This window comes from Camelina sativa, chromosome 17 (genome assembly GCF_030686135.1).
Source record: "Camelina sativa cultivar CO46 ecotype springtype chromosome 17, ASM3068613v1".
NCBI classification, from domain to species: domain Eukaryota; kingdom Viridiplantae; phylum Streptophyta; class Magnoliopsida; order Brassicales; family Brassicaceae; genus Camelina; species Camelina sativa.
The window spans coordinates 34,560,412-34,578,677 of record NC_141896.1 but is presented as its reverse complement, the minus strand read 5'-3'; the positions used below and the strand labels follow the sequence as shown (position 1 = coordinate 34,578,677).

The 18,266-nt window shown below is 39.1% G+C and overlaps 3 protein-coding genes across 5 annotated transcripts; all 3 read right to left on the bottom strand.

The window, feature by feature from the left end:
- Window positions 1–635: 635 nt before the first annotated feature.
- On the bottom strand, window positions 636–3,164 carry LOC104758236 (pseudouridine kinase). 3 transcript variants are annotated; one of them, XR_015586314.1, is made up of 8 exons: window positions 2,687–3,107; window positions 2,428–2,530; window positions 2,254–2,292; window positions 1,950–2,047; window positions 1,696–1,810; window positions 1,539–1,617; window positions 902–1,439; window positions 636–811 (listed from the first exon to the last, which is right to left on the bottom strand). XR_015586314.1 is itself a non-coding variant. In XM_010481066.3 (8 exons), the coding sequence occupies exons 1-8, from the start codon at window positions 2,777–2,779 to the stop codon at window positions 750–752; spliced, it is 1,131 nt and encodes a 376-aa protein (XP_010479368.1). In that variant the 5' UTR covers window positions 2,780–3,164; the 3' UTR covers window positions 636–749. The 3 variants fall into 3 exon arrangements, 2 of the variants coding, with proteins under 2 accessions (XP_010479368.1, XP_087350507.1); XM_010481066.3 differs by having other exon boundaries at window positions 1,535–1,617; window positions 2,687–3,164; XM_087494381.1 differs by having other exon boundaries at window positions 1,535–1,617; window positions 2,182–2,292; window positions 2,687–2,924.
- Window positions 3,165–3,328: 164 nt separating this feature from the next.
- On the bottom strand, window positions 3,329–15,533 carry LOC104758235 (phosphatidylinositol 4-kinase alpha 1). Its single transcript, XM_087494380.1, has 26 exons — window positions 14,228–15,533; window positions 13,706–14,047; window positions 13,355–13,516; window positions 13,087–13,254; window positions 12,763–12,921; window positions 12,546–12,673; window positions 11,848–12,157; window positions 11,535–11,703; window positions 11,224–11,441; window positions 10,856–11,014; window positions 10,008–10,190; window positions 9,134–9,661; window positions 8,648–9,007; window positions 8,180–8,394; window positions 7,680–7,860; window positions 7,455–7,591; window positions 7,201–7,354; window positions 6,606–6,872; window positions 6,074–6,151; window positions 5,933–5,977; window positions 5,242–5,414; window positions 4,955–5,150; window positions 4,611–4,751; window positions 4,272–4,480; window positions 3,649–4,119; window positions 3,329–3,543 (listed from the first exon to the last, which is right to left on the bottom strand). Exons 1-25 carry the CDS (start codon window positions 15,212–15,214, stop codon window positions 3,699–3,701), a joined length of 6,090 nt encoding a protein of 2,029 aa, XP_087350506.1. The 5' UTR covers window positions 15,215–15,533; the 3' UTR covers window positions 3,329–3,543; window positions 3,649–3,698.
- A 714-nt stretch (window positions 15,534–16,247) lies between these two features.
- On the bottom strand, window positions 16,248–17,659 carry LOC104759862 (hydroxyproline-rich glycoprotein family protein). Its single transcript, XM_010482745.2, has one exon. It carries the CDS (start codon window positions 17,577–17,579, stop codon window positions 16,488–16,490), a length of 1,092 nt encoding a protein of 363 aa, XP_010481047.2. The 5' UTR covers window positions 17,580–17,659; the 3' UTR covers window positions 16,248–16,487.
- Between the last annotated feature and the right edge of the window lie 607 nt (window positions 17,660–18,266).

Sequence of the window (18,266 nt, the reverse complement as noted above, 5' to 3'; positions counted from 1 at the left end):
CTTAAAATCAATCAGAAGAAAACTGATTCGGATGGGTAAAGGATACCAAATCTGACAAAACAAAATTCAAAGCGCCGATGAATATACCAAATCGACATGCCAATTCGCAAAATAACACCACACTCTGAAATGGAGAGACTGAATTAATCTGAGTAGCGATTCTGGCACGTCAAGTAACACCACACACTCTTCTTTATGCAGCTTCACTTCTTGTTATCTTCACACTTTTCCCCTCTCTTCCACATCTTCTTCTCCGATGAAATTAGGGTTTAGGCCTCCTCTCTGATATCATCTCTGTGACAAGACAAAAGAGAGAAGAAAATGTAAAAGTTGTGTCAGTGTGTAACGACGTCTCTAATCTCTTCTATAGAGCGCTTTTTTTTGTAATTTAATTAAATTGCACTTCATGGTGTTTCAAACTCTGAGGAACCAACTACTCGCCGTTTAATAAATGTTTTGCTGTTTTTTTATTACTAGAGAAAACTTCTTGCCGTTTCATTTATTCCGCCGTTGAAAACCACAAAAGCCGCTGCTCTGCTTAGCTTCGGTGCTTCAACGGTGAATATCAAACTTTATTTTCTGCGAGCAAATACTTTATTTGATAGTTGTAGGCTTTTAATAAACCACTAAACTACTTTTGTCAGCAATAATTATAGAAATTAAAAAGAAAATTTTATATTGTTACATAAAATAAAACAATTAGTAAGGCCAATGACAGCTTTAACAAAAGAAACAACGAGATCATCCCTTCATAGCATCGACTGATGAACCATCAACATCTTCGCCCCATTGTACACCAACTCTGCATCCTCTGTACGTTCAAACCAAACCCAAAAACGTAAACCGGCTCAGACCCAATAAAACCGAAAACTTAAATCATAATTCAGAGTCAGAACATTACCGGAAACAAGATCCAACTTGAACTCAGGAGGCACATTGTCGTCTGACTCAACTGCTGCTTTAGCAGAAGCAATGCCAACAGCTAAACTCTGGATTATATCTAACCCATCGCTTAGTGATGCGACTGTGCCACCTACCAGACAATCACCTGCACCAGTCAGCTTCTTGACTTTGGCTGGTATGGTTGGGAAATGCATTGCGAAAAGACTCGAGCTGCGATACGATTCAAGTTCAGAAAACCGGTCTGGTGAACATACAGAATGTATACGTTTGAAAATCTCTCCACTTAGAGGGAACTTCCGGTTTATGTTCAGAGCCTTTTTGGGGTTCCCCTTGCAGCAAAGGAGAGCTCCATTGGATCCAAGGGTTACAATAACTACTTTAATACCAGTTTCAAGAAGCATCAAAATGGCTGGCTTTAGCGCGTGGAGTATGCCTTCGATGGACAGTTCTGATTTGTAGGGGTGGAACAAATTCTTGGCACAGAGAGCGTTGGCCATTGCTATGAGTTCGTCTTGGTTTGGGGACACTATCGTCATCTATTAGGAAACAAAATTTAAATATGTTGGTTTGCAAATAACCATAGAGAACCAAAAGACTCTAATGTTCATGAGTATGGAGACATGGCACTCACATACTTGGCAATTGAGGCGATTCTCCGAGACTTTGTGACTGACACAGGCTCAAACCATACAGGAACATTGAACTCTGCAGCCACTTCAAGAAGGAAAACGTTAAGAAGACAGATAAAACGATGGTTAGAAACAATCAAAGTGAGAAAGCTATAAGCATTACATTTACAAGATGCTTCCAAAGCAAGAGTGCTAAGATTTGCATCTAGCATTAGAACAGGCGCTGAGCTTATGTTGTTTACAAACCGCTGGATCCACGCAGGTGTCAGAAACTTTTCCTGTCCCAGTAAAAACAATGTAAATGTAACTTACTTATCCAATGAAGTACAACAACAACATCCTTCATTCCCAATTTTTATTATTTGGTTGATCATTCTATAGTACGGTGATAAGACATCAAAAGAAAAAGGTACGTACAACTGCATCGACACCAGCAACACCAGCCGAAACTTCTCCATTCGTATCATATACAAGGGAGACAATGGGAGTACTGATGTCTTCACGTCTCAAGATTCCTGCAACATCGTCGACCCAAGAAAAGAGTTTTTCAACCAAAGTGGAAAAAGAAACAGAGACAGAGAAAAAGGACTTACAAAGTTGAGATATTGAAAATGAAACAAGATTCATAAACAGGGTTGATGTTTCATACACATGTAAAAGAGCAGACTTTGCAACTGAATAATGCATCAGTTTGCTTTACTCTATAGGGCGAAGTCTTTACCTTCAGTGGAGAGCTTCCACTCTTTCAATAGTACATTGGCTGTGTTTGAAATACAGAAAAAGAAAAAAGAAAAAAAAAACCAGAATTAAGCTACCAGGAAATGTCCAATGAAGCCAAAAAAACAAAAATGATTGATCCAATGTCTTTTGCAAATGAATCGACGACACAATATACCTGGACCATCAAGGCCCAAAGTACCGATCATGAAAGATTTAATTCCAAGTTTGAAGATGCAATCAGCTACATTTCTTGCTACACCGCCCGGCGTAAACAACACCTATAAACGAGAAAGATCGAACCTTTTTATCAAATTTTCCAAGAAATATTTAAATGTTAATTACTTAATCAAATTCAAACCAACACAAAATTATCACAATTGCGCACAAGAAATCAAGAAAAAGGTCTAACAAAGAGAGAGTCCAAATTTTAAAACCTGGCCAGGGACGGTGGTTCCTGAGATCGGTGCGGTTGATGGCTTAGCGTGAACATCTAATATTAGCGCACCGATTATGACTGGCGGTTCCATTGATGAACCCTCAGAGATGACAGAGATTCGCGAACGAGGAAAGGGACCCAATAACTTCGAAAGAATTGTTCTTCTATTCTCAGCTCGAATCCCTCTCTCACTCAAGTCAGTAATTAGAGTGATAGATCTGTCTCTTTTTGCTTCTGTCCTTTTATCTTCTCTGTCTTTTTTTTAATAAAAAACCTGGTGAGTTGACTTTACTTTACTGACATTTTTCTAAGAAATTGAGTGGCGATTTTTATCCTCTTGGTTAATTTACTGACATTAACTGATGATGAGTTGTGACCTTCTTGGTTGATCTATCAGACTATCACTCAATGTTGTATGCACTGTGCATAGATGAACAACTCCATAAAATAGGTTCGAGTATTTATCCAAAGACTCCACACACCCACCATTATATCTGACTTGTGATATGTACCCATTTTTAAGCATACCATAATTTTCTGATGCTCCATATCATTCGTTTGATTAGTGAAAGAACCTACTAAAAGCGGTTCTGTTGTAATACTGGATAATATACAGTACATAAGAGTTTAAACATCATCATTGAATCAAATAATCATTAATATTAAAAGGAACACGTGTGACCATCTCAAGTTTCAACCATTGGCGTGATAATAATGTTGCTAAGCTAAGAAGAAAAATATCAAAGATCATATATCATACTAATAGCTTGCACCCTCGAGGTATCGAAAATCACCACACCACAAGACTCTCTTATCCCTCTTTCATTTGTTACTTTTTTCGTGCATAGCAAAATCCTACGACAACAAAAGAATAAAAAATAGATCCTCAAGTTCCTCCCCTTTTAAGTAATTAGTCAGAATGTCCAACCGAAGGAGATAAAAATTAGCAAACCTTTTTACCTGCATATCATATAACTCTGATTTGGGATATCACTAGATTCCTCTTCTTCTTACTTCTCGATGCCTTGTTGCAGATACTGAATCAAGTCGTATCCAGCAGTGGTCCATTTGTTATATGCATCAGTACATACATGAATCATAAAGTGTGCAGCTTCACGTTCGCTCATTTCTGGGTGAAATCTTTTCCTAAGATTACCGATTGGGTCTCCTCTGCTAAAGCAAGGCAATCCACTTTCTAGCATCATTTGCACCGTGCTGATGATTCCATCCATCTGCCGCCGAGCAGCTAAGTATCCCTTTACGCACAAGCTCACAAACTGATGCCATGTTTTGCTCTTCATAACACCTGATGGATCTAGCAACTGAGTCATTTCGTGGCTCAGTTTGAAATGAGCACTCTCAAACCGCATGTTTCCACCTGGTGAAGTTTCCAAGATGAAACCAAAGTCGATGTGGACAAGTCTTCCCACGCTGCATTAGCATAACACACATGGTTATAAATTTGTGTTACTTCCATGAAATTTTTTCTCACATTATGGTTGTCCATAAAGAGTTTTTGATTTTTTTTTTACCAATGCACCAAGATAAAAGAACAAAGGGTAAGCGCAAAACAGGAAACATACTCATCGAAGAGGAGATTTCCGTTGTGTCTGTCTTTGGGCTGGAGTAAAAGACTAGCGACTGCATAACCAGCACTGCTGATGAGGAAGTTCTCTCGTGCTGTTTCAAAGGTGGTTGAGCCGACGGGTCCATAGTCTTGTTGAAAAATCTCATACAAACCCCCGTCGGTAGTTTCACCCATCTGACTTCTGCTTCTTGTATTAGGCACAACCTGTAATAAAATGGAAGAAAAGAGAAATGAAAAAAAAAAAAGTTATACATGAAAGTTCTCATACCACCGTATCTATTTTATCTATCAAGGGAAGTGGTTTTAATGTTAAACATTGTAGAGTGAGTTCTACCTCAATTATGCCCCTCTCGGCACCAGTTGGGAGTACTCCATATGGAAAAAGATAAAGATTAATACCAGCCGCTTGAAATATGTCTCTAAGAAGAGATATCACTTGAAGGGCAAGAACATCTTGCCGGCAATCATCTCCAACCTGAACGAACACAAGAGAGAATCATCAAACTCACAATAAACACCAACTGGGTGCAGCGTATGAATGCAAGTGCAAGAGCAAGCAGCAGAATTGATTTCTTCTTGTACTGGCAAATACTATAGGAACCAACATCGCAGTAGAATAGATTTCATGTCGACGTACAAACATAAAAAAAATTGTATAAAATCATGCAAAGGCTTTACCTTGAAAATGCAAGCTTGTGGTTTTACATTATTGTGGTCACCATCACGATCAACAACGTTAAATGTTATCATGATAGGAACTTTGGCAGCTGATTGTAAAGGTATTCCACTATCTACACGGATACCCCTAACAAGCTTGTTAGGAGCAGTTGGCAAATAAAGGTCATCTCCTTGCATTTCAATTTTCTCTAACTCCCTGCCATGGAAAGTATTAGATTACCTTGCATCTAACAGATGCAGATCAATCGTTACCACATGATACGGTTTTATTAATTTAGAAATACTACCTTCTAATACCGGCTCTGCGTTCTTCCTTTGGAAGAGGAAATAACACCCCAGAAATAGAAGTAACTTTGTCAAAGAAGTCGAACTCTCTAGTGAACATGTCCAAGGCACTGGGACTGAAACCATCAATAATATGCTGCCGAACCTCTGGCAAAATTTCTTGGAATGCCGCATTCTGAAAAATATTACAGAAGCAACAGGTTAGATTTTCTCCGCCGATCAGTCAAAAGAAATACAACAAAGTTTCTATCACTATCTATAGCCTAATAACCTACACTGTCTCATTACATATTTTATCGAACAGATGGTTTCCAATATCAAACTTATGGTAATAAAGAATAATAAGTAGTCATAAAACCCATTCTCAAGATCTTGGAAATGTGTGCTTAAAACCAGCGGTCAACATGGTGAATACAAAATAATTTTAGCGTGGTTAACAAGTGAAGAACAACTTAACCAGAAGACTTCGCAGATGTTTTCTGCAGGAGGCCATATATTGCAACTGTAGGATACTATTTTCAGCAATTAAGGCCAGTACATTGTACTAATGTCAATGAAATTCATTGTTTTCAAAGATGGTCTACCCACATATAGCATACATACTTTACTATCCTACCAGTAGTAAGATGTAACATCCACATTGGAACTAACACCAATGCGATATAAGCAGAAAAAAAAAAAAAAGGGGCAAACCTTATCAATAGAACCATCCTTTGGAGTTTCCTGAACATCCTCACCCTGGCATTATAAAAGATAGAACTTAAAAATCAACATATCTCCATAAAGATTACAAGCAAAATTAAGATTTTGCAAAGTCTACTAGGTTAAACTCACCTGCAAATGCCAAATGAGAATATGGGCAAATATATCACTTCTTTGGGTAGCTCTAAGAAGATAGCCTTCAACCAGCCTCTGCATTTAAAAAAGAAGCTGATCTATTAAACATCATAGGGAACAAGGAAAAGGAGAGAACTCAAGTAAGGCAATACACAATATCCAGCTGATAATCCAATACTAATGTAAAAACGGAAGTTTAGATAAAAAAAGCCAAGAAAAGAAGAGGTAATATAGGCGAATTTCAATTTTTAGCCCCATGGTTGGATAAGTTCTAGGAATTGCTGCAACCCATCGAATGCAGAATTTCTATTTTAAAGACTAAAAGAAGAAAACCACATATGAAAACTAAAATAGACTACACTTGAAAATCTATATATTATTTAATTTCACGTAATTAAGATGTGCCTTCGCTAAATCTAATGCGCATAAACCAAATGATATAACTAAACCCCAAAAATTGCTCAGAGGAAAGAGAGGCCAGGTGAGAGAGAGGTAACATTAATATATAGATTTTCATGATAAGACTTACCCCATCATCATAGCGCAAAGACTGCACCAACTGCGGCATGAAAAAGGTAACTCGTTCAGGAGGGTAAGACTCTAAAACTCGTAGGACATATGCCATGACACGTGGATGTCCCTTATAAGCAGGAGTGAGGAACTCAAGAGCCTGTGTAATTGAACAAGCAGCCCAGTGTGGGAGCTGCTGCAACAGTACTGAGTTCTCTTCAACATTTTTTGGTGTAACAAAATACGGCAACGCCTCAGGAATTGTACGAAGATCTACAATATGTGTCTGCAAGAAAGAGTACCAGTGAAAAAACACGTTTTACATCATTTAAAAATAATAATAATATTAAATCATATATCAAATTGTAGTTTTATACCAAGAAGTCTAGAGCATGTAATCTGATTCTCAAGATACGTTTTAACTTTCAATAAATATTTAACTAAAAGTATCATGACATTCTTATTTCCAGATGCATCATGCCTCATTGGTTTTTTTGGGTGGTACACAAACAGGACGTTTAAAACTTAAGAGAGGAACAGTATATCCATCTCAGACTACAAAAAATATCTGTCTTTCTACATTCTTAGAGGAAGTAGCAGCTGTGAATCCATACCTGAACCAGCTGAGTGACTTCAGATTTCACAGCAGCATTTGCCGGAAATCTTGAGGCAACCGACAAAGCTATGCGAGGATCCACAGAAAAGGCTGTTTTAGCATATTCGGTCCATTTCTCAGAGCTTATTTTCAGCCGCGAATATGGACTATCCCTATATATACATTGCCAATTGGAAAAATGAATATCAAAAATGAAAGTAAAAAAAAAAACAACTGAGAAGTGAAAGTGTCCTACAAAAGAAAGAGTTTTACTTTGAGCTAATAGGTTGTGCCCAAACGTCAAGCCTGTCAGCTTCATGCTGGCAGAGCATTAAAAGCAACTGCTTCCTCTTTTCTTTTCCGACAGTGTAGTTGTCCATCTCACCCCATACAGGATGATACTGATCAGTCTGTCAACATTCAGCCAAACGAAATATCATAGTTTGTAATCAAATGATGTACAGGTGAAAGTAAAAAAATGGCAGATGGTTGTCTTACCACATCAATCAAATTCCCACTTTCACGAGATTTTCCTTTGGAATCAGATTGACTTGATTCTGATAGCTCGTTTGATAAAAAGTGGACAAAGACTGAAACAGATGAAGCCTCGCTCTGACAAAAGTTTGGAATATTTACATCATACCACTCTGGCTGATGAGCAAACCAGCCTAAAGAGGTCCTGGAATAATTTGACAAAAATATATATATGTATGTCAGAGATAATTAAGTTGACCAAGCAACAATATTTAAGTATTTTGAAAACATCGAAAAATGCCATGTTGGGATGGCTAAGACTAAGATGACAAAAAGCTTTAGATATAGCTACTTCCAATTTGTTCTCAGCATATGATATAGTATTAATATAGCAGATACTAGTTCAGACAGTAATCAGATGTGTGCTGCTAAATCATAGAGGCAGACTGAGAGATGTCCATAAAGAAAGAGTAAACAATATGTATGGTACGACAAAGAAACAAAGGGAATTCGCAAAAAGTGACCTGTAGATGCGATCTTCTAACAGCTGGAGCCCAGATCTAAATTTCTGCATATTGCCTTGAGTCTGGCATGAACAGAATTTTAGTCCAAGGAGCATCAAAGAAAAAAAGGAACCAGCGGCGGCAGGGTGGCGAGTAAAGCACCAGTCAAGGTCTGTACTCCGTTGTAACAACCGACCTAGCAACAACAGTTGCTCGGCACTATTATGTCGGACAACCTAAAAACCATTGTGACGATAAGAAACTCACGCAAATACACCATATGGCAAAAAACTTCAAGTGAAGCAAAACTAGTTGCGACTGCAAATTTCTCACCTAAGGTGTGAAAAGTCATATTGATTCAACTAGGATCACAAGAAAACTTAGACTTATAACATTGTAGACCGTCTTAACCAATAACGGAAGAAGAATGAGGTAAATCACACATATGAGTTCGTTCTGTATTAGAAAAAATAGAGGATAAGTCCTAACCTCAAAACGATCTATCAAAAATCCAAGCCAGAGTCTGTGAGCGACAATCTGGTCAACAGGATCACTTTCAGGTGGATCTTCTGGTTCCCCTGGGGCAAGATGGGGTCTTAATTTTGCAGCTGGGCCAGAGTATCGTACATCAGACGCAAAGAGTCCTCGTTTTGTATCAATTGTCCATATCCATGCATCAACAAGCTCGGCAAGAACAAGAGATACCAGTTGAGGAGCAGCAGAAACCAACCAAGTCCATATAAAAATTCCAGTTTCCATAGCATCTGGAGTAGATATATATGCTGGACACCAACAAAGAAGACGCAGCAACTGAGAAAAGCCTTCCACATTTGTTTTCGACTCATCACTCTGATGCAACAATAAGAAAAATTAGTATGTGCAGCACAAAATAGATGGTAGATATTGCATACATGTGCCCCCTAGTATTCTACACACGTAAGAAAAATGAGCCCCTCTGTTCTTGGTTAGCCTTACCAGGTTTGACAGAAGTAATGCAGTTGCTTGAGAACAAGTTTCTCGGAATTGTGACTTGTCCACCTCTCCACCTTTTTCAGCAGAATTTACAAACTGCTGAAGGAGACGCACAAACCTGGCGATTAACATCTCATTAAATGAATCATCTTCTGGTTGTGGTGCCTGGGAAAATGCCCCAGATATTAATCTTTGAAGGCCACCACCAAAACCACTAGGCGCCGAGGCAGATTGAAATCCACCAATACTGTTATACAACCTTCGCATGCCAGCAATTTCTCCAGCATGGTTGCACTTTACCGTTGCACTGACTACACCAGTACCAAGTACCTCCAAGTTAAAGGCTTCAGAAACTTTTAAGTTTGCCCCTGACGCTGCAGCTGCTGCAGCCATCACAGCTGGGATATTAGCAGTTCTTGTCCCAGACCAAATTTCATTTTTTCCAGTTCCAATCTTTATCTCAGATAGAAGGGAAACCACATCAGTTGTAGTTTGTGCGCGCTGCCATGTGTTTGCCTTGCACAGCTTATCCTGAGGTTCATATTCAAAACCAGAGAAGCAATGTGAAACTCTATTATAACTCAAGGGAACATAAACAGCAATTGCGGAGAGAAAAACTGAGGCCGAGCTGCTCTCAGCAATTTAAGAAAAAAGAGGAGCCTAAAACTATACAAAAAAAAGAATTAGTCAGAGACAGTAGACGCAAGTAAAACATGGCAGTACAACAAAACAGAGACAAGAACAATATATCCACAGTAGGTTTCCATTTAAAATAGTTAAACTAACACATTGACTTTAAAAAATAGAAAGCTGTCAAAAATAAAGATATTTCAGTGTGCATATAGAAGACAATATGAATTGGCAAGAAGAAGGAAACCTGAAGCAAACCCTGACTAGTGCATGGAGCATATGAAAGCGATATTATGATCCATTCTCGAACAACTTTCTGGTATAAGGATCGAACAGCAGCAGTCCAAGCAGGATCATTGACAACAGTTGAAGGTGTATTGTCATGAACTGAAAACAGTAAACTATCCAGACATGCCGAGTGCCAGAGGACCTGCATTTTTTCATTGTTAGTCGATCTACAAAGCATGGGGATCCAAACGAAGAGTTAGAGAAGGTAACAGCAGATAATCATTTCTTAGAGATATACTTTAGCACACATAATCAATTTAAAATGACGATGGAATATGTAGAAGGAAATAAACCGTGACCAAAATTTCTATGGTAAACGCAGGTGAAACAGAAATCACAAAAATATTTTTTTTTAAGTCCATGAAAACCAACAGACTACACCACTGATGTCTAACGTAAGTGACCATGAGAATTGACCAATTTGTACGAGATTAAAAGAACAAATGCGAAACAGCTAGATTCAAAAGAAAAAAAGAAAAATTGCAATGGGTAACACGTGAAATTATTGCACACATGTAAGAAGAAAAACAGATAAGGATCAACCAAGTTACTTTTGTTCCATTGGACCATTTCCATGTAAATATGAATTATAATGATTAGAATTTGATATAATCACTGAGGTTCGGGTCTTATTCCTTATCTTTTGTGAATACTCGCATTGGAAACATGACTAAACAGAACTCTATCTCTCCTAATTCTGTTATATAATATACTCATATATGCATTATTTCACCTCGTTTCTCTCTTATAAAATGGTGAACCTACATCTAATCTTTCGAACGGGAGAATGTATACCCATATATTTACCTGCGGAAATTTGTCCCGGAGCTGAGTCAACAGGTTGACAGAGATATCTCTAACGTGCTCATCTCTCTGGGACATACTTTTAATGAGGAAACATGCATGTGCATACGTTGTCAGTTCTCTATTCCGAGCATCTTTCCCAGTAAGAGAAATTCGATCTTCCTGAAACCAAATGAAAGTTTTTGTAACGATTATATACGTTAGAATGTTTAAAATGAAAAAGTAGTAAAAACACAAAAGAAGAGCTGGTGTTGGTCACAAAAAGACCAAAATGCATATATGAAGGGACAGTATGGTTGTGCTAGAGTTGCCACTAAAAAGTCTTCAACAAAAACAAATAGTTAAACTACTATGACCAGGTATTTACATACCAGCCATGAGACTGCTGTTTCAAAGGCTCTATGCACAATAGCCGTCAAACACTGAGAAACAGCAGGAGTAAGATTTGGAGTTTTTAGATATTCGAACACACAACTGAAGGCACTTCTAGAGGCAGACACGCTTGAGTCCCCATTAAGGATACCCCCATTGCTAATAAAACGTATGATCTCCAAAAAAGCCACAGCAAGCAAATAGGTAGCCTTCACTCCTGAAAGAATTGAAAAAAGGGATTCCTAAGTATCTAAAATAGTACATCATAATCCATCTAGCATGTATTGTAAGTAACTCGTCATTTGTTAACCTGAGATGGTGTTCATAGCTGCAACGTCAACTCGGCCGCCTAAGGCAGTTGAAAGAGCAAGTCTCTGGGTTGAGGCTATTTTCTCATTTCCATTTCCTCGACGGCTACCAGGATTGTGAAGCGCATTCAGTTCTAATTCGTCTTCAAGCCATTTTACAGAACTGACGACCTACGAAGAGCAGTGCTCAATTAGATAAAATTAAACTACAGAACAAATATCACCTGGGAGGCTTAAGATACAGTATTTAGTAGGCTTATACTTAGGTGAACCACACAAAAAAAACTCTGAAGATGACCTTCTAGAATGACTTACAAGAGGGGGAGTGCCTTGAGCAATTTGCTGAACCGCTAGAGCCCACTGATTGTCCCACATGTAAGGACCTCCCACAGCTTGCAAAGCAGTTGCACTCATGCTTCCTACACTGTTCACTGAATTGGAATTTGACTTCACAGCTGGTGTTGGAGCTTTCACAATTGGAGGTGCTAAGCCAAAAAGGGCTATATAAAACCAGAGATTACGGAACAACTTCAAAAGTGAAGGTTCCACATTCATAGTAGGATCAAAATCTGAACATATCTCTGCAACTGCAGGAAGAAGAGGCCCTAAAAAATCCACACCACTCCTGGAAAAAATGAAACATGCAAAAACGTTTTAGTGGAGAAACATTAACTGGATACTTTCTGATTATAATAAAATTTTAGGCAAAATGGAGTGCGAAAGATGATTGATATATCTTTATGTTCACAGCATAAACACACCATTGATTGTACATGCAATACTTAGCCCTTGCTGTAACCATATAGTAGCCAATAAAAGCTGTTGCCAGTAGATTTCGAAAAAAAATTGCCCAGATTATTTTCATCCCCAAATATGTTTTTCAAAAGAGAACACTTACAAGATAGACTAACCCATAAACAGTAAAAGAATTACCCTCAAAGTAAAGAATTACTCATAAACAGTAAAAGAAGAAAAACTCAAAGTTTATACAAGCTTTAAGATTATATAATTACCCTCCACTTTTGGATTCGGCAGCCAAGCCTACATCTGAACACAAGGAAAGCAAACGATGGCGATAGTCTGAACGCAATTTTGTATCCCTAAGACCACTGGCAATTGTAAGAAAACCTGCAGGAAGAGTCTACACGACAGTTGGATTTCTGAGCATCAGTTTCATAGTATAAGTCAAAGAGAAACACAACAAACTACCATGTATAAAATGACATATACCTCTACACGCTCGGTTGTGGCTTCCGGTGCTGATGTTTTGCTTTCTACAGATCCTACACTCGATAGTTTGCTCAAATAACTTCTGGTCATCAGAACTACTGTCTCGCGGTAAGATTTCTCAAACCCTAATGTTGCTATCCGAGAAACAGCATCAAGAAGCTGCATAAAATTGGCATAAATGCAAAACTAAATATTTCAAAAAAAAAAACAAACGAAAAAGGATATAGATGATAGCAGTTTCTGCAATTGCAAAAGTTCGAGAAAGTAGCATATGTAGGATACTAACTAGGCAGCCAGGTAAAAGTGTAGAAATTGGAAGCGTACTTGGAGTCGCAAAAAGCTAGGAGTTGACGCATCACCCTCTTCCAGGCTTTCAATAAAAAGTGGTAAAATCATGTCAGCTACGTCCGGCTTCTTAACAGCCACATTGAGATCAGCAAGCAGCCGAATCACATTAAGTTGTACTGCAGGTACTTGCTTCTCTCTATCAACCTGGACACCAAATGATGAGCTTTATTGGAAACATAAAATTGCAATTCAACACAAGATGGCAAATTAACCAGCTACAGGAAAGGTAAAATTATTTCTGCACCTGTTCTTCATAATCATTTGTTTCACGAATACTTGAAGCTAATCCCTTAATGAAGGTGTCCACTGGAGCTCGGTCCTTGGCCCACCCAGATTCAATAATCTCACAACTAGTCTTAAATATGCTCTCAAGCATTGCCCCTTGATTACTCCCCCAAGTATCCGGCTGTTCCAACAGACATTCAAAATAAATAGAAACACCTTCAATGAGTTAAAACACAATTAACAACAGGACCGTCCAGACACTCGTGAGTTGTGACATTATATGTTCGATTATACTTCTATGGACCTCCAGACGCGATCATCAGTAGATTAGAGTATATTGCTAGAAGGAGTTAAGACATAACAAAGTTACCTGTGCACAGACAGCCAGTACCAGTGGTTTAAGACGGATGAGCAACACTCGTAGTGGCTGCCCGCCTCTTGCCACTGCAATCTTCGCAATTCCAGAAAGCAGAGAGTCGAACAAATCTTCACAGGCTTTCATTTTCCGCCACACAGATGTCAAGCAGGCATCTGCAGCATCTAAAAGCAATGCAAGCGTCTCCAGGACCATCCTTTTAGAAGTTTTCCCATCTGTTTCAAGAGACACCAAGCTCTTGATTTTCATTTTAGCTGCAGCCTGATAAACAGACAGTTTGGCATTGACTCTAGTTTTCAGAACTGGGCCTTGTTCGTTCCAGTCTCGCTTTCTTGACTGTAAAAAAAAAAAGGCAGAAACAGATTTATCATCTCTTCTAAGAAATCCATACGCCACTCAAGATCGGCAAGGTAAGCACCAAATCTAGACAGTAAAAGGGAGTATAAACCAACAATGGTTTCACCAATATACCTCGCCTCTAGCATTCCTAAGAAAATATAACAAGAAAAGCATTACCTTCAGAAATGCAGACATGGACTGGAGCTGCCTCTTTGCTATAAATCTTACTTGATCCTGAAGTTTAGAATCAATTTTGACTTTCTCCAAGATATGGGTTATCAATCTAAAGGCAATCTCTTGCTTCTCCAAGCACTCAATGGATTCGTCCTCAAACGAAGCCACTTGTTGTCTAAAAACAGGATTAGCGCCACCACTCCCCTCGCTAAATCCAAAACTCAACTGATCAACACCACTCTTCCACACAATACTACCCCCATTCACCACTACAGACGATGAACTCTTAGAAGATACATTGGAACCATGGCTAGCGACCTCGTCGCCAGGACTGGACTCCTCAGTTTTACCCGAGGGATAACGGTTCGTACTAGTAGGAGAGCTCTGAGACGACGAGGTTTCAGAGTTAGCCGAGTTCTGCTGCCGCTGTTCTTTGGGAGACGCAGGAGCACGGTTCACAACAAACTGCTCAAGCAGCATTGTTATCAATTTATCTCCATCAGACTGCAGAATCGATGGGAAATTCTGAGAAAGCGCGACCAAGAAAGCCTTAGAAATCGAAGGATCACCGTCGCTCTCACTACAACTCGTGGCGGCAATCACAACCTCACCTGTAAACCTAGCAACCTCGGTACCGAATTCCGGCGATAGATCCGCCGCACACGAAAGATAACTCAAGAAATCACAATAGAACGCAGAGATCGGCTGAGACGGAAACGAATGCGGCCAGAACGAACGGCGGAACGATGCAGGTATAGCGCTGAGAAACTCATTGACGACGGATTTGGCACGGTTGTCGATTGATTCTGGATTTTTGGAGATGATCCGAGCAACGGCCAAAACCGCGTTGAGATGACTCCGAGAAACCCTGGGAGATTCAGCGAGAAGCCATTCCGTTTGAGGACAACGACCGCATATCCAAGCTAACTTCTCCGAGAATTGCTTCGGATTCTCCGCAATAATATCACAAAGCTCCGTCAATGCCTCCATCTCCGATCAAACAAAAAAAAAAAATCAAACGCCACGGAACAAAATTAGCTGGGAAAAAAAGGCAATTTCCGCGATCAGATCTGCCTGAAGAGCGAGTCAAAATCTCGTAGGATCCACCAAGAAGGGAAAAAACATAAATGTGAGCGTAGAAATTGGTTTTAGAATTCAAATTTCGCTCAATTGGTGCCTCTGTGTTGGAAGAGGAAGAAGCAGCCATGGAAGGGCTCGTGGGTCGCCTGAGTCGCCATTTTATTTATTTTTGTCCCTTCTCTTCCTTTTTTTTTTTTGTTTTCTTTCTCTTTTGCTTCGCTCTCCGGTCGATAATTTTGTCCGTTGTGGAGGATGTACGAAGGGGTAAATTTGTAAAACAGTAATAGGTTAATAGACCAAGTCGGTTGAACCGGTCTGATTCGTAACAGAGCGTGTAAAAAGAAATCTAGCCAAAATCTGAATCGGTTTGAAATCTAACCAAAATCTGAATCGGTTTAACTGTGAACGATGTGGCCTGGCCAGCCTTAAGCGAAGAAATGAAATGAAACGTTCCAGCTTGTAAAAACTATAATAAACCTCTGGGAACTTGTAAATTTGGTAGTTAAAAACATGTGTGCATGTTTTAATTTGAGCGAAGAAAGAAAGAGTCAGTATGCTGACTTTTTTTTTTTTTTTTTTTTTTGCCTTTTGACGATTGAAAATGATAAATTTAATACTATTTATGATTTACAGTTTATTCAATTTGGAAAGTTAATCATTTCTTTCTAGAAGAAAGAGATTATCCAAATTTTGATTTTTGAATTTGTGTTAGATTAGAAAAACAGTTAAGATTTAGACTGATTGATTAAAGTCGTAAAGATCTTGGTCCAAATTCAAATCACATCATAACAAAAATTAGTTAAAGACAATTTTTTGAAAAAATCAGGGTTGACGACAGTTGAGATACTTTCCAACAAAAATATCTACAAGTATCATTTATAATGATAGAATTCGAAATTAACGAGTAAATTACTAAATACATATCATATTCAGACTTCATTCATAAAAGTGAAAACCATGATTTATATATATATATTAATGAGATATTAAACCAAAGTCCAATGGATAAAGATACAACGAAGAAGAAAACGACAAAAAACAAAAGAACCCATGCAATGCAATACCATATTTTTTTTTTTTGTCACAAAATTATTCCACCTAAAAAGCAAACACAAAGGTCCAAAATGCCAAAACAAAAGTTCCAAACGTACTGAATTAAACGAAGGGATAGAATCAGCAGAGCTCACCGTCTAGAGCCGGAGTCAGCACGGTCAAAGAGGTCATTATTAGGGTCAAGCATCTTGCAAAGACCCAGATACGTCAAGTAAAGCACACGGTCTTTAGCACCAGTACGATGACTCTTGGAGTGTTTGCAAAAATTCTTGAGCTGTTCCAATGTACAATAACCCAAAGTCTGTCCCATAAGCAAAAACAACCAATTGATCTGACTCTTCCTCTCAGCAATCACAGGCTTCACAGCTTTATCACGGCCACAAAGCTCACACCTCCTTTGCTCAGGATTCGTCCACATCTGAGGAGCTCGTTCCCTCATGATCCTTTTCATCATCACGAAGATCTTCTCAACCGCCGCGAACTTCTCCCTCAGATCGTAGCTCATCTCATACACTTGCTCGCAGTATCTGCACTGAACCTCTCCCGTGATGGTCGTGATCTCTTTCGATTCGAGATACTCTAGGGTGTGAATCTCCCCTCGTATATTCGTCGCCCATGGAAACGGCGGCGGGATCGTCTCGGACTTCTCACTTTGATTTACGGCGGATTGTGGTATGGGATTACGAACAGGCGGCGGCGCGGAGTTCGTCATCATCATCGGTGGTCCCATCTCCTGAGCGGTTAGATTCGGCGGAAGAACGAATGAGAAGCGATCAACCGTCGTCGGCGGAGGCGGAATCGGCGAAGGAAATGATCCTTGAGATCTGCTCAGCCACGAAGATGGTGGAAGCAACGACATCGGCGGCGTCATGAGATAAGGCGAATAAGAAGTATTAGCCAACGAACTCGGAAAGATCGTCTCATCATGTGTTGTTGTTTCCCACGTGGTCTTCATAGGTTCAGAAAAAGGCGACGGTGGTGCTAGACGAAGCGATGGTATTAGAGTAACAGATGGAGCAGTCACCGGAGGGATCTGATGAGAGAAGTAGGATTTTGAACCCAAACTTAGCGAAAGATACTCATCGATATCACGATAAGCATGTGCGTCGTCGCCGATGATCATCGCCTGAGTCGTATCGTTGGAGCGATTGGTTTCACGATCGTTGGTCTGATGACGTCGTGCAGATCTCCTCCTCCGGTTAACGCCGTCGTAAGGATCCATGTGTTTCTTCTGTGGGAGAGGGGGAACGAAACGACAAAAATAAAAAATAAAAGGCGTCAGTGTTTTTTCTCTGTGTGAGATCGTACACTGTTATAAGCGGAGAAAAGGACGGGAAAAATGTGAGAAAATGACGAGAAGGAAGCGGAGTGAGAGATAAATGAAACAACAAAAAAGGATCTTTTCTGTTACGCCTCAGACTCACAGTCCACAGAGATGAAGAGAATTCAGAGATATTTCCGTACTGATTTAAAAATTGAGATTGAAGATTTTTTTTATGTGAAAATAATAATCCTAATAAACATGAAGATTCCGATAAACTCTAATATTATAACAAACAAACCTCTTTTCATTTATCAGGACATCTATTTTTCACTGCTAAGAAAGAATAATGTCTTAATCATAGTATTTATTACATTAAATTTCGTTAAAAGGGAGATTTTATTTTGTTATGAATTACAGCGCTGTACACTATGGTTATGGTTATGGCCATGCATACATAAATTAATCATTTACACAAAGTTAACTGTTTAGTTAGTCTTCAGCTGATCAAGGGGAAATAAATTAGTCAGATGAAATAGCCCACCAATTAAAAAGCCCAACAATAATTGGGCAAGTGTGTGTGGCCTTAATTTATATTCCCCTATCAGATATTGTAAAAAAGAATTATCCAACCACACTTACAGTATA

Coding starts and splice junctions, on each gene's coding strand:
- LOC104758235 (XM_087494380.1), bottom strand. CDS start 15,214: ATGGAGGCATTGACGGAGCTTTGTGATATTATTGCGGAGAATCCGAAG. Junction 12,158..12,545: donor GCCGAATCCAAAAGTGGAGG/GTAATTATATAA, acceptor CATTTTTTCCAG/GAGTGGTGTGGATTTTTTAG. Junction 11,442..11,534: donor AGCTATGAACACCATCTCAG/GTTAACAAATGA, acceptor CAATTCTTTCAG/GAGTGAAGGCTACCTATTTG.
- LOC104759862 (XM_010482745.2), bottom strand. CDS start 17,579: ATGGATCCTTACGACGGCGTTAACCGGAGGAGGAGATCTGCACGACGT.
- LOC104758236 (XM_010481066.3), bottom strand. CDS start 2,779: ATGGAACCGCCAGTCATAATCGGTGCGCTAATATTAGATGTTCACGCT. Junction 1,811..1,949: donor TTGCTGGTGTCGATGCAGTT/GTACGTACCTTT, acceptor TTACTGGGACAG/GAAAAGTTTCTGACACCTGC. Junction 1,440..1,534: donor TCGCCTCAATTGCCAAGTAT/GTGAGTGCCATG, acceptor GTTTCCTAATAG/ATGACGATAGTGTCCCCAAA.